The following is a 14,626-nucleotide window of genomic DNA, read 5'->3' as shown; positions in this document are numbered from 1 at the left end:
ATATATCTATATATATATATATATATATATATATATACTGTATATATATATACTGTATATAGGTTTTATTTATTTATTTTATTTAATATTTATATTATTTATTTTTTGTTAATTGAAATGCAACCATGTAGTGTGTGTGACAAGATGTGTATTAACAAATAACACCAAACTGCATTTGGTTTTGGGAATTTCAGTTATAAATTACCATGACAACTAACATCATCTTAATGTATTAATGTCCAGTTAGATTGTGTTTTTGTCCTTAAACTCTAGATTTGTGTTAACGCTTTTTGGCATTGCTGTTATGTAAAATGCTTTGAAACTGGTGAAATAATGAGGACCACAAAAAATTGTGATTGATTTCTTTTTATATTTTTTACAGAACTGAAGATTTACATCAAAGGGGATACTGCAGGGAGTGGACTCGAAATTTCTCAATAATCTGTCAAAACTGTACAGCATTTCAACAAGCAGCCTCTGGTTACCATGGAAACATTTATCCTGTCTCCAACACTGTCACATCTTAATGGTTGAGAAAAAAAATCACCTAACCGAATGAGGAAGAAAAAAAGTGTTTCATTCCATAAATCAGTGTTTGTTTGTGGTGAGCTCCATCAAGGTTTGTCTTTGTACAAACTCTCCACAGCCGCTTTCTCTCCCAGTGCATGAGATTGAAACGTGTTCTCAGGTTTCATATGTACTGCTATCATATCCAGTGATTTCTGAGTGAGGTAATATGTTTGATTGCGAGTATATTATTAGCTCTTCCTCGTGTGTGTGTGTGTGTGTGTGTTTGTGCACGTGTGATTTACTCAACCATTTTCATCATCCGACAAATGAAAATACACATTTTCTGATGTAGTTCGTTTAGCATTGCTAAAGGGGCTTCAGTGACTACACTGCAGGATAAGGCACGTGACAGTCAGGCTAGATTACGCTGTAATTATTCACATTATAATCCAGTTTCCTCACACTGACTCCTGTGCGTGATCATAAATAAGAGGTTGACGAAAAATGCATTTCCCAGCTCAGTCTCTCTCTGTAAACATGGTTGGGGGAAAACATGAAAATAAATAAAATGCAAATCAGTCTCTTATCAACAGATCCTTCAGTGAAACTTGAGTCCCCAAAATGCAATACTTTAAACAAAGAGTTTCTCTTTCACGTCTTGTTTTGTATAGTCTTTTGAATTGGATTGGCCACATTTGTAAAGTTCCTGGCCTGTAGAAAAATGCCCAGGTAGATCGGTTTACGTATCAGATAGATGTAGTTTGTGAATGACTAGCATGATCAATGATGCTCACGCTTTATTTCTGATTTAGGTGGCTCCACGATTGGGCTTCGGAGGAAGCAGATGAAGGTGACTCGTCCATTTGTTCGAATCTGAGCATCAGAAGAGGCTGGTTAAGGTGCTCTGCGATGGACTACGGCATTCGTGAATGTCCAGGTTGCCCGGGACAGAGGTCAGTACGGAGGTGACGGTGGGCATTGTGGGGTTGGTCAGGTCTGTGAGGGTCGTAGGAGTGCTGGATGGGCTCATGGAGGCATTGGAAATCTCCGAGGCCGGTCCGGACGGCGTTCCTCCAGGCAGGGTCGACCCGTCCGAGGCCTTGTCCACACCCGTGTTCTCCTGGCGCAGGAGGTTTCGTCTGAACTTGGCCCGAGCGTTTTGAAACCAGACCTGCAAACCGAGACGGCAGACGCTAAAAATAATCCCACAGACCAGAAAACCATGCGATGCTCAGGGGACGAACATTAGTCTCATCAAAGCCGAATGACAGCCGATGATAATTAGCGCTTTGAGATTTTATTTTTACTTGAGTATTTCATATTTTTACTCTCCATTTGTCCCCTGGTTGTTTTGCCAAAGCAACTGCGTTTCGTTTTTCTGGTTCCAATGATTTCTGACAAACAGCAGTTTCACTTATTTCTTAGTGTTTTATTTGTGCATGTAATTAATTCAGATTTCTAACTTTCAGGAACAAATTAATAGCGTTCCACTGAGGAGACCAGGCTTGTGAATTACATTTGATTCATTCCTCAAGTAATTTTTTAATCGGTCTAATTTGCTGCTGATGTGAAGGATTGTGCTGTTTTTGACAAAATGTCTTATTTGATACATATATTGCGTTATATTATATTAAGTCCAACTTTGTGTGCATACATACAGTACACTCACTGTAAAGCGATATACGTATATATAGCAAATCTCAACTGCTTGACTTTTTTTTGTCACAAAATTTAACAATATTATCACCCAGCTCTTTATATAAAGTAGAATATATGAGTGTCTCCTACTTTAACAGTGTACACTAGTAAATCTCAACTGCTTGATTGCTTGTATTGTTGCAAAATGTAACTATATTATCACGCAGCTCTAATCTGTTGAATGCAACTAGTTTGGGGGAAAACATGAAAATAAATAAAATGCAAATCAGTCTCTTATCAACAGATCCTTCAGTGAAACTTGAGTCCCCAAAATGCAATACTTTAAACAAAGAGTTTCTCTTTCACGTCTTGTTTTGTATAGTCTTTTGAATTGGATTGGCCACATTTGTAAAGTTCCTGGCCTGTAGAAAAATGCCCAGGTAGATCGGTTTACGTATCAGATAGATGTAGTTTGTGAATGACTAGCATGATCAATGATGCTCACGCTTTATTTCTGATTTAGGTGGCTCCACGATTGGGCTTCGGAGGAAGCAGATGAAGGTGACTCGTCCATTTGTTCGAATCTGAGCATCAGAAGAGGCTGGTTAAGGTGCTCTGCGATGGACTACGGCATTCGTGAATGTCCAGGTTGCCCGGGACAGAGGTCAGTACGGAGGTGACGGTGGGCATTGTGGGGTTGGTCAGGTCTGTGAGGGTCGTAGGAGTGCTGGATGGGCTCATGGAGGCATTGGAAATCTCCGAGGCCGGTCCGGACGGCGTTCCTCCAGGCAGGGTCGACCCGTCCGAGGCCTTGTCCACACCCGTGTTCTCCTGGCGCAGGAGGTTTCGTCTGAACTTGGCCCGAGCGTTTTGAAACCAGACCTGCAAACCGAGACGGCAGACGCTAAAAATAATCCCACAGACCAGAAAACCATGCGATGCTCAGGGGACGAACATTAGTCTCATCAAAGCCGAATGACAGCCGATGATAATTAGCGCTTTGAGATTTTATTTTTACTTGAGTATTTCATATTTTTACTCTCCATTTGTCCCCTGGTTGTTTTGCCAAAGCAACTGCGTTTCGTTTTTCTGGTTCCAATGATTTCTGACAAACAGCAGTTTCACTTATTTCTTAGTGTTTTATTTGTGCATGTAATTAATTCAGATTTCTAACTTTCAGGAACAAATTAATAGCGTTCCACTGAGGAGACCAGGCTTGTGAATTACATTTGATTCATTCCTCAAGTAATTTTTTAATCGGTCTAATTTGCTGCTGATGTGAAGGATTGTGCTGTTTTTGACAAAATGTCTTATTTGATACATATATTGCGTTATATTATATTAAGTCCAACTTTGTGTGCATACATACAGTACACTCACTGTAAAGCGATATACGTATATATAGCAAATCTCAACTGCTTGACTTTTTTTTGTCACAAAATTTAACAATATTATCACCCAGCTCTTTATATAAAGTAGAATATATGAGTGTCTCCTACTTTAACAGTGTACACTAGTAAATCTCAACTGCTTGATTGCTTGTATTGTTGCAAAATGTAACTATATTATCACGCAGCTCTAATCTGTTGAATGCAACTAGTGCATGAAGATATTAAGATATTATAAACATTAACATCATGATTTTCTGCAAATCTGCTTTGAAACAGTGTGTATTGTAAAAAGTGCTATTCAAACAAATTTGACTTGGCTAATATAAAAACTAAAGGATTGCATGGTCAGTGTGCTAACATCTCAAAGCTGAAATAACACTGAGCCAAAACAATTAGTCCAGCTGGAGGGAGTTTTCTGACCTGTAGTACGCGCTTGGTGAGACCTGTTTTCTGGGCCAGCTGTTTCAGATCCTTGGCATCAGGATTGTGGTTGATGGCAAAATACGACTTCATGGTCCTCAGCTGATGGTGTTTAAATGACGTTCTCATGCGCTTGGACTTCTGGCTGGAGCTGTACTGCGAGTCTCTGTCCATCGGATCACCGTCGTTCTCATTGCAGCTCAATGCTGAATCAAAAAATGCAAAATAGATTTGCTGTGTTGCTGTTATCGACGCCAAAGTGAGGTTTTCTATAGTGCATCCATATCAAAAGCTTAAAACTACACATGCAAATTACATTTTCCATAATGCTACACTGATATAGTGTAGCAGTGAAGTTCTGGTTTGAATGAAACTCAATGATAAATACATGAGATGCAATGACATAACGATCAGACGCTGTGATGAGAATGATGAGGTGCCTCTCAGATTCCTTTGTTTCTTTGATTGCACTCCAACATTGTGTTTAGTCTTGGATTTGACTACATCAAGGAGCCACAGCACCATCATGTTGCTGTGTTTGCAACTCACTGCATGCATAATAATATGCATTACGCTGTAGTCTTACATCATGCTCTTTTAGTCTTTTTTTAAACCAAACAAAATTTGATTCTAAATGCAATAGACATGTTTTGAAAGCATGCAAGTCTGCATCGTGATTTTTATTTGACTTTTCAAATCCTAAAACATGGTGGGTTTACTCATTTTTACTGCGGCCCCACCCCTTACATATGGCCATATCTTTGTTTCTGTTTTTATGGTGTCTTGAGTAGGATTTGATTGTGAAAAGCCCACACTATCTGTCTTGAACACAAGTGTTTAGGAGATAGGCCTGTCTGAATGTGTCAGAAATATGTTTGCGCCAGTTCCAAATTCTTGGCAGAAGTGTATGTGTTGCTAGACGCATGACAGTTCAGAATTATGTTTGCTCTGACAACTACAAATATTAGTCATTGAAAATGGTCTGATCAACACTTCAGATAATTAACCTTGAATGCTTTACAACGCTGCACATGGCGAGCAAATGTTTCCTCCTGATATAAATATGGCCATTGAGAAATACTGTTATCTTTACTACAGTGATGCACGTCAAGAGCAGTTATCTTCACTGAACACAGACTTATTTACATGTAAGTGACAACTGGAGTATTGCAATGATGAACTGTGTCTTTATTGTTCTTTTTTCAGGTTTTGATCTCGCTGTGCTTGTGTTCTGCTGTTGTTTAAAGTGTGAGCTGATGGGGGCAGCAATGATCTGACTGTGTCTGACTCTCAGAGAGCAGAGAAACACCAAAGTTCACTCTCTCTATAGTTAACTCGTGTTTTTGTCAAACGGTTGATCTGATTTCAAAACGTTTCTTTTTTTCCATTTTAAGTCCATGTAAGTATAACAATTCTTCAGAAGCTGGTTAGTCCACCAAACAAGACCGCAATTGTTGTGATAAATTTGCCAACTTCATTTAACGATTCCAAAGCAACCAAACAATCTGAGTTTAAAGTGATAAAAAAGCATCGCATTTACACATTTTACAGTGGACATATACCTTGGAGATATAATAAAAACTCGCGATGAACTTGTATTTTATATAAGTTATAGTCTTAATCTTACTCAAGCGATTTCAATATGTGCATCCTGTAATAAAAGATTTTTTTTAAATACAAATTATTGATTTATTTCGCTTTATCTCAGTATATCTGACATTAAATCCTGGAACCAAAGAAAATGATGAATATTCGTGAAGAAATGGTTCGTAGATTATGTCGTCTTATTTGATTAAAAAGTTTTCTACCCTATAATTTGGACGCGTGCATAAATCTTTTTATAGGCTGGAGCAAAAAGCATAGTAAATTAATTCGTCTGAATTTGCCTAGAAAAGCTGAAGATTTTCCCTTTCTTTCTTTCTTCCTTTCTTTCTTTCTTTCTTCCTTTCTTCCTTCCTTCCTTCCTTCCTTCCTTCCTTCCTTTCTTTCTTTCTTTCTTTCATTCTTTCTTTCACTTGTATTTAATCTTCCGGAGGTCTCGACTAGCATCTAAGCCATTTTCCACTTGTCAGTCTCTGTAGTCGTCATCATTCCTCTGTTTGGTCCTCAAGCAGGGGCCCTAATGCCCCGCTGAGGGGCCCGAAATGCCCGAGCGAACAAGTCACGTTGTTCCAAATTGTTCAAGTGCTTTAGTAGAAATCTGTGATGTGTATCCATTGTCTTAAAAAAAAATCTTGTCTTTTACCTAGTAAAGAAGTGAACGTATTTTTTTTATCTTTGTTTGTTAAAAATAAACATTTTTAACAAATTTGTAAATACGAAATGAAATATTTAATACAGTATTATGATATAGTAAAGGATAGCGCTCTTTTGCAAAACTTTCAACACATATAGGCTATGCTTTATGAACTTTATAGTATATCTTGTCTCAATCGAATTGTAATGCAAAAGTATTTTGAATGTAAAAGTTTTTTTAATTAGAAATATTATTCAAACTAAATATATTTTTTAGCAAGGACTGCATTCAAAATGCTTTTTAAATGTTCCCCGCATTTTTACAGATTTATGTTCCCTTTTATCATAATAGAAAACAGTGTAGCCTATTTATTGCATGTGTACTTTAATTAAAAAGCAATCATGCTTATAAAAGTCGTACTTTATTGTTCAAATAGTGGCAGCTAACAGTATTGTTTAAGCGAAATTTCACTTAAGGTTTTTGTAAATTCATCAGATTTGTTTTTATCTTGCTCTGAAACGACTCTGAAACGATTTCGTTGTGTATTTCGCCCAAAAAGTTTCGTAAAACTGGAAATTCACCGAAATCGCAGGGAGCTACTAGGCTAAGCGCTCTCAAAATCTTGTTCAGATAGGAAATATGCGTGCAACTCGTTCAAAAAAATTCAAATGAATGACAAATAAAGTTTATAAAAGAATAAAACGAGCAGTTAACCAGCAACAACAAAAAAGTTTAGTGACGTCTCACCTGCATTATAAGCCGCCAAGTCCGCTCCGGGCCCAGGGCTCTTCCTTTTTCGGGGCCGGCCCTTTTGCATCGTGTTCACGCCATTATAATAAGACAGTCCTAGAGGGCCCGTGCTGCCCAGTCCTTTATTAGGCGCTACATCCGTGTGATTGAAATGCGTGGGGAAGTCTCCCTGGATGAGCGTTTCAAAGTGCAGCCTGCAGTACACCAGACTGTCTTTCATGCCGAAGTGGTCCCCAGTCGTCAGCATTTTGTTGCAAGTCGTGCAGGTGAAACAGTTCAAGTGGTACACCAAATCCCTGGCCCTCATGACCATTTCCGAAGCCGAGATCCCGAGGTGGCACCGGGCACATCTCTGCACCGAAAACCTTCTGCGGGACAATAGAGCAGCTGTGACCTTTCAGCACACTTCAGCCAGAAGGTGGGCCCACCACTCATGAGCCTGACATTAAATGTGCTGCTTCTAATAATCTTTGGATAAACTATAATTTGCGATTCTACATGTATATATATATACATGTATATACATGTATATACATATACATGTATATACATGTACATGTATATATATATACATACATTTGCTTCTGCATGTCTATATATATATATATATAGACATGCAGAAGCAAAACAATCCCTTAAACAGCAGGATGCATGAACAAATAGGCTAGTTAACTCGTGCAGTGGAATCTAGTCTCGCCAATAATTACGTCTCGAATAATTACTAAATAGCTTACAATTGAGATTGACGTGTGCTGCAGCCTCAGTTGAACATAGAAACGGGTAAAGCCTTCACTTATATTGTCTTAATAGGCCTCTCGCCTCCCTCTGATTATTAAACTACACAATGACCCACAGAATCAGTGCACAGTCAGCTAAATATCATGCAAACATCACAGAGTAAGGCGTTTTTCTATAGGTTTTGTTGCTTTCTTTTCTTCCCAATACAAATGCTGTAATTCATGCACAGTAAGATTAAGTAGATAAATCGTTTCTGGATTATTTCGTTTTATAATGACGTCCAAAATCACCTCACACTGCAAAATATATATATAGAGACGACTTCGGCATGTTGCTGCATATTTTGCTTGTTTAACTGTTACGAAAACAGAGTAAAATCGTTGAGCAGGTTTAGTAGTTAGTATTTATTAAACTGTATCATATCTAGACAGAAAAAAAATGTCACTTTGCTAGAGAATGTTTCGTTAATTTAAACAGAAACGTTTAATTTCAGGCAAAAATTATGCCTTGAATAACTTCAATAGTTTCTAAATTAATTTAAGTATTATTAGTCTGATTATTAAAATGTACAACGACGTTTTCACAGGTATCAACAGAAAAAACTATCTTTTTAATGCACGCAGTGAAATTTAGATACGCCTTTTCTGGATTATTAAAGTGCACAATGACGAAACCACATCAAATACAATCAACAGACAAAAAGCAGGCTTTCGCGACAGGTTTGCCTTTTTATTAGGCTACTTATCCACAAACGAAAACCTCACTCCATACAAAGGAAACGCCGTAAGATCGTGCAACTTTTGAGTAAAGGTGTTTGCTCACCTGTAATAGTCTTCTTTGCAGTAGATGCTTCCGTCTTTGCTGAAGCAGGTGAGTTCAGACTCCAGGTTGAGTTTACACTCGCAGCACTTCAGACAGCGCATGTGCCACTGCTTGTCCACGGCGAGCAGGTAATAGCGGTCAGAGATCTTCCCTCCGCAGCCCGCGCACAGAGCCACCCGCTCCCCGCTGATCGAAGGCATGCTCTGCACAAACACAGGCGAACAGCGCGCTCATTAAAGGCAGGAGCTCAAATCCCAGTTTCATTGAAACACTCTTTTTCTTCACCATTATCTCCAGTGTTATACAAATGAATATTTCTAATGGCAGATTAGCAAAAGATAAAATAGCCTACATACCGCGTATTTAAAGAGTCTGGGTTCAGGAATGAGTGAAAATTCTATTTTAGGCATTTTCTGATTAAAAATGTCCAAAGAATGAGGTATTACTAGTGTTCACTTCTGTAGAGAATGGGAGGGCCGTGAGATTCAGAAGATAAATACAGAAGTGAGTATACTATGATTTGTATTTAATATTTCCCGTGACAACGGACTGCATGCATAAAAAGGAAATAACGGCAAGAAAAGATTAAATCATGCATGCATCCATTCACGTCGTTTTTTGTTTAACAAAGGCACAAATTTGGAAAATGTGATGCATATGTAAGCAAATTAATCAAAGACTTGTGTTGGCGTTCGGCGTGTTGTGTGGCCTTAGATACACCACACAGCAAACACACTCGTAATATATGTAGGCTCTATACACACACTCAATTGTGTAATAAAAAATATTGTTTTAATCTTTATTATTTCTTTATTGTAATTTTGGATTTGCCATCGTATAAGTTTTGAGATGCAGTGTTAAAAATGTCCAAACAGTTTTAAGCGTCGTAAGTGTAGGCTATTTTTGATTAAAGTAATATTTTAATGGCAAAGGAATCAATGTAAAGGTTCAGCATTGTCTTTTTTGTTGTTAATCAGATATTACGGCCCAAAACAATGTCAATTTATTTAGAATATTTGCTAATGTTTTTATCATAATTATATCACTCGTATATTATGAAAAAAGAAAATGAATTATTTTCGCGTCACTTGAAGTTCAGCAGCACTGCATAAGCATTTGTAAAAGAATTAGAATTTATTTTAAGTATATCAGTATTTGTACAAAAACAAATATGGATTTTTCTTGCTCGCTAATTCCTTTTTATTTCATCATTTTCATCGAATAACCACACTTTTGCAGTCGAAATTAAATTGGACTACAGGTCATTTAAAATTGATACCGTATCTCGTAGCTTTCTGTAACTATTTGCAATCCACCCGTGACAAAAGATTTACACGCAATGCATTGAAGACGAGGCCTGTGATTTTGGCTTTGCATAAGTTTGAAGTTTGTTTAAATGGACAAGATCGGAATCACATCTTTGGGCCTCTATTGCACTGTACTGTACATTTCTTTTTCTATAGATAACTTGCATGCGTTTGAAAGCTTAAATAATTCGTTTTAGTGCACATCGGCCTATATATGAGCGACGTGCAGAGATTTAAACTTTCGCGAATTGGTCATTTCAAGTGAGAAGGAATCTCTCCGATTTGGGACTTGATTTCATTCATTCCAATTAAGCCTGGTTTTTAATATGGAACTGTAAGTCTATGTCTTATGCCATGAATTGCTTAATGTGAAAATAATAATATGCCTTCTTTTTTTTACCATTGGCTCAAACCTATTGGTTTTGGGGTTGATCTGCTTTACCAGACAAACCGCCTCGGTGTTATAGAGCACCGGCCCCGGACAGATCCCCGTGACTGCTTTAAACAAAAGGATCCAGAAGAACGGAATACTCTCTTCCCTACTTGACAGCATTGAATGTACAACTCAGAGTATCTGAGAAGTCCAATTAACGTCAGTGTCACAGTCACAATTCGGCTGTTTCATCACTCTAACCTGCTTTTTGCACTTCTATATTGTATTGTTACCAAACGTTGGGAAGATGCAATACTAATAATCTCTTTTATGTGCGTGGTTTATCTCACATTAATATTTTTCACATTTATAAGTGTAATATTTTCTTAATTTTTTATGTCATTCTGTGAGCATTATATTTCCCCCAAACTCCCAAAGCTTTCATTGATATTTTGTTATTATTATTATTTTCTTTATTTAAAACATCTCAATGAGGTGAGTGTTTGGAAAGCTAAGATCATCCATTATTAATGGGCCGTCCTCTTTTGTACCTCATATGGACTGCTGTGAGCCACTGGTTCCAAATCCCAAAAGGCCATATATTTGTTTCACTTATACAGTCCATCCAGTATAATAGGTGATGATTCTAACAGCGCAAAGAGAGACACTTCTCTGATGTCCACGCAGTGAATAAAGGGGTGGAAAAAACAGACAGAAGCACAAAATAGATTATATTTAGCATATATTATAGTCAAGTCATTTTTGCGTTGGCGTTTTTAGTTGCTCATTTAGATTTTTTAGGTTTTGTTTTTTACTCTAAGAATTCATAAAGCACTCTTAATTGGCGCTCTGAACTTAATTGGCGAGACAGTATTAATTTCGAGCCCAAGAGAGCTGCGGACCTCAGGAACAAACCAGTGGGAGTCAAATCCATACAGCCCCCACGTGACTCATGTTTGAACAAAATAGGCATGATATAGGTCGACGCAAAAATCAATTGATTTTTGAGTTAACATAGCATTGATGCTCCGCAGAGAATTGAATTTATATCTTTTTAATGCTTTTATATGTTGTATTGTGAAGTCCATATGCTTCACTATAATCACAGCAATGCTTTAACCCAATTAAAAACAGAGTTGTGCAGAATAAGCACTGTAGTAACAAATACTGTTCATTCAATCTTTGTTCGTACAGTATTTGCTTTCGGCTTGCAATTTGCATTATAGCCCATTGAACACGAAGCATGCACAAAATAATAAATTTTGCATTTTGTGCAAAAGTTTTGAAATAATGTACATGGCGCCAAAATAAAAATGCTTAGCCTAAGCAGTGTGTTTACACTAGGTATATTAGGTTTAATATTTACATGTGAAATTTCTGCCAACACTATTGGAATTGTGTTTGGGTTTAATTACAATTCATAAACAATGTTCTTGTTGCTACACCGTGTCAAAACCAAAATCTTTATTTCGAGAAGTTGCGGAAAGAGCTCGTTAGTTGCTCAAAAAATTGTCAAGGGTGCTTGTTTATTCTTCAAAACGCTTCTGCACCCTCCAATAAGACAACCTGAATGTAAGCGTGTTTCCAAGCAGCACAACAGATTAAGGCTGGCATTAACTCTGACACAATATCAGCTTGTGTCTTATAAACAAACACCTGGCTTTTTGACAAGATCATGAGCTTCACATATATTTCTGGGAAGTGTAACCTTAGGGAACTGTGTATTTTAATTCAGTGCTGTGAACGAAGGAACTAATAAACATTCTTTAAAATGGGCCGTTTATTGTATGTGGCTCATAAATTGTTAATGATGTTGATGTAATCGATCGTCATTAGCTATATAATGTACTTGAAGCACAGGTTCAGCTCACTGAATGAAGAGAAGTCACTGCTGGTTTGTCTCAAACATGGACCATTCAAACGCTTTAAGGGGAAAATGAGCTTATATGATGGAATTTAACCCATCGTTTTCTAGCAACTGACCTATCACCGAGTGACATTGTCCAAATTATTCTTGTGAATTCCATTGTTTGTTTGTTTTTGTATCACACAATATAATAAGAAGGAGGGGAGATGGTCAGCAAGACAGACATGCAGGAGAAAACAACTATAGGAAAACACTCACTCAATGAAAAATCATAGAATTCTCCGTTCCAAAAAAGACACACTATCTGAGCTGCCATGAGAGAAACAGGTGCAGCTACTGTTTATGTAGTGACAAATATACCAGTCACGATTTACCACAGTCCTGGCAGTCATTGGGGCCCATTAAGCTGATCTGAACTGTGATGATAGTAGTAGCTATAGTAATAGTAGACAGATTATTAATCAAAGTACCCACGGCATGGAAGGGCAGGCGTTCATATTAAAGTTGTATTGCACAAATATGAAAAGGCATGTTAAGCTCCAAAATCCTTATGCAAATGAAATCCTGTGTAATACCCTTAATTGAATACATGCATATTTATAATGTGCGCTCTCTGTCTAGTATAGGCTACTAATGTTGGCTTATACATTAAACATTTCAGTGCGTGATATCGTGAGGCGTGTGCGAAATATCGTGATTCCGTCAAATCTAAAAACTGCGGTTAAGGACAAAACACATAACCTCTAACACTTAAACTGCATCTACACTTCTGAGCATATATGTAGCTTGCTTACAGACAGTGTGCGAATTATAGGGGATTTCGGAGGATCAGACCCCTTTTAAGGTTTGAATAAGGAAAGGGGGCGTCTTAGTAAAATAAAAAAAAATTTAAAATGCAAACAAATAGGCTATTTGTATGTTTCAATAGGTTTTTTTAACGTTTCATTAACGCTACAAGTACGACTACAAGTTAGTCAGAGCGCATAGCGATTTTCACCTGTCGCGAAATTCGCTAGAGGTTGCGTTTTCGCTAAAGGGAGGTAATCATAGCAACAGTAGGCTACACTGCGCACGCGCTTTCCAATAGGATCAATTTGCGTAAGCATGACTTTATTTGTAGAATTAGATTTACATAATAAAGATAATAATAGTTTTAGTAAGTATTTTAGAAAAAAAAACGTTTGTGTTTTGTTTATAAATAATTGACATTTAGCTAGTTAGTTACACGCCAAATTACAATTTGCATTGCGTGAGACGACATTATGCCCTGAAAACTACCTTTACAGTTAATACATTTAATAATTTTAAATTCCCTTTAAAAAGTCGACCATTTGAAAGTCACAGTAGCCTGTAACTCGTACACTTTTTATAGCCTAGGCTATTTCCTCTTTTACACAATTATTTATCAGTTTAGTTCACTGTGGTTTCCATGCCACCCTGTTTGGTTTGTCAAACAGCGTCTCTGATTTCATAAACGTCTGCTTCATATTCCTCAGTGCTGTTTCAGTCAGATCTAATAACTGGAGCTCGGTGTTTAATATGGTTTGTACTCAAACACCAGGGAAAGCGAGCGCGTTTTGTCTGCCGCCTTTGTATCTCTCCCCGTGATAATTCTATCTAGCTCTGATCAAACCACTGATATTTCTGTGCTGAGATTTGGGGCTTTCACTACGAACGAATAGAGCAACACTGACCCAGTCCCGGTGAACGGATCGTTAATCATTTATCCAGAGAGAGCAGTGAAAGCTGGGCTGGAAAAAATACCGACAGTATATATTTTATAATATAAAAATAGCAGATATTTTGAAAGCGAAAATTGAAAACCCAATAAACCTGTTTTAAGTTAACACAACTAAATAGACTGAATGAAACGATGCATGACTAAAATGGATGTTGTTTTACACACAGAGCATCTGTTGGCTGTCTTGTATGCGCGTTCTCTCAGCTCTGAATTAAAAGTGGATGGATAGTGCTGTTTCGTGGCCCTTCTTTTAACCTGTTAATGAGTTCAAGGTTTGCCCTTTACCTTCTGTCTGAATCGGATTCTTCCGATGAGGTGTGAGAGCGGAAACCAATAACAACTTCCTCATCATGACACTGCTCTTCTGACACGACTGATGCTGAGTTCAAGATGGATGAGAGGAACGAGTGTTTTATAGCCTACTGGACTATTGCCAAAATATGATATAGACTACATTATCTGTTCGTAGCTATGTTTAGGCTATAAAAGCAATTCTATTTAGAAAAATATACAAAATTTAATTCTGATTGACTTAATGGAGAAATATCAGAAACGTTTAGTATGTAATTTAATATTTATACAGTAGTCCTATATTATTATTATAATTATTATTATTTTACAGGCTACCCCTTTAGCTTTAAAAAAAATAATGCAGACTTATGCTTGCCGTAATGTATAAACGTATGAATAATAGACGTGTGTAAGGAGGTCGTCGCTCCAGTTAATTAGACAGTGTTGGGCATTATAGGTGAGCGGAAACTTATGCTTGCCGTAATGTATAAACGTATGAATAATAGACGTGTATAAGGAGGTCGTCGCTCCAGTTAATTAGA

The 14,626-nt window shown here is 37.4% G+C and overlaps 1 protein-coding gene across 3 annotated transcripts in view; it reads right to left on the bottom strand.

Annotated features, from left to right (window-relative positions):
* lhx2b (LIM homeobox 2b) overlaps positions 1-8,775 on the bottom strand; it is a 20,723-nt gene extending 11,948 nt beyond the window's left edge. The window contains exons 1-4 of one of the 3 annotated variants that reach the window (XM_016244118.1): positions 8,506-8,775; positions 6,943-7,313; positions 3,960-4,165; positions 2,411-3,030 (exon numbers count right to left, since the gene is read on the bottom strand). In XM_016244118.1, coding sequence (XP_016099604.1) covers positions 2,740-3,030; positions 3,960-4,165; positions 6,943-7,313; positions 8,506-8,705 — 1,068 coding nt within the window. In that variant the 5' untranslated portion in view covers positions 8,706-8,775 and the 3' untranslated portion in view covers positions 2,411-2,739. Of the gene's footprint in view, positions 1-2,410; positions 3,031-3,959; positions 4,166-6,942; positions 7,314-8,505 lie in introns of those variants that run through there. The other 2 variants (XM_016244119.1, XM_016244120.1) reach the window with 2 other exon arrangements.
* Between the last annotated feature and the right edge of the window lie 5,851 nt (positions 8,776-14,626).

Source organism: Sinocyclocheilus grahami, unplaced genomic scaffold (assembly GCF_001515645.1).
Source record: "Sinocyclocheilus grahami isolate Dianchi unplaced genomic scaffold, SAMN03320097.WGS_v1.1 scaffold708.1, whole genome shotgun sequence".
Classification (NCBI taxonomy): domain Eukaryota; kingdom Metazoa; phylum Chordata; class Actinopteri; order Cypriniformes; family Cyprinidae; genus Sinocyclocheilus; species Sinocyclocheilus grahami.
This window is presented reverse-complemented; position numbering and strand designations above follow the sequence as displayed.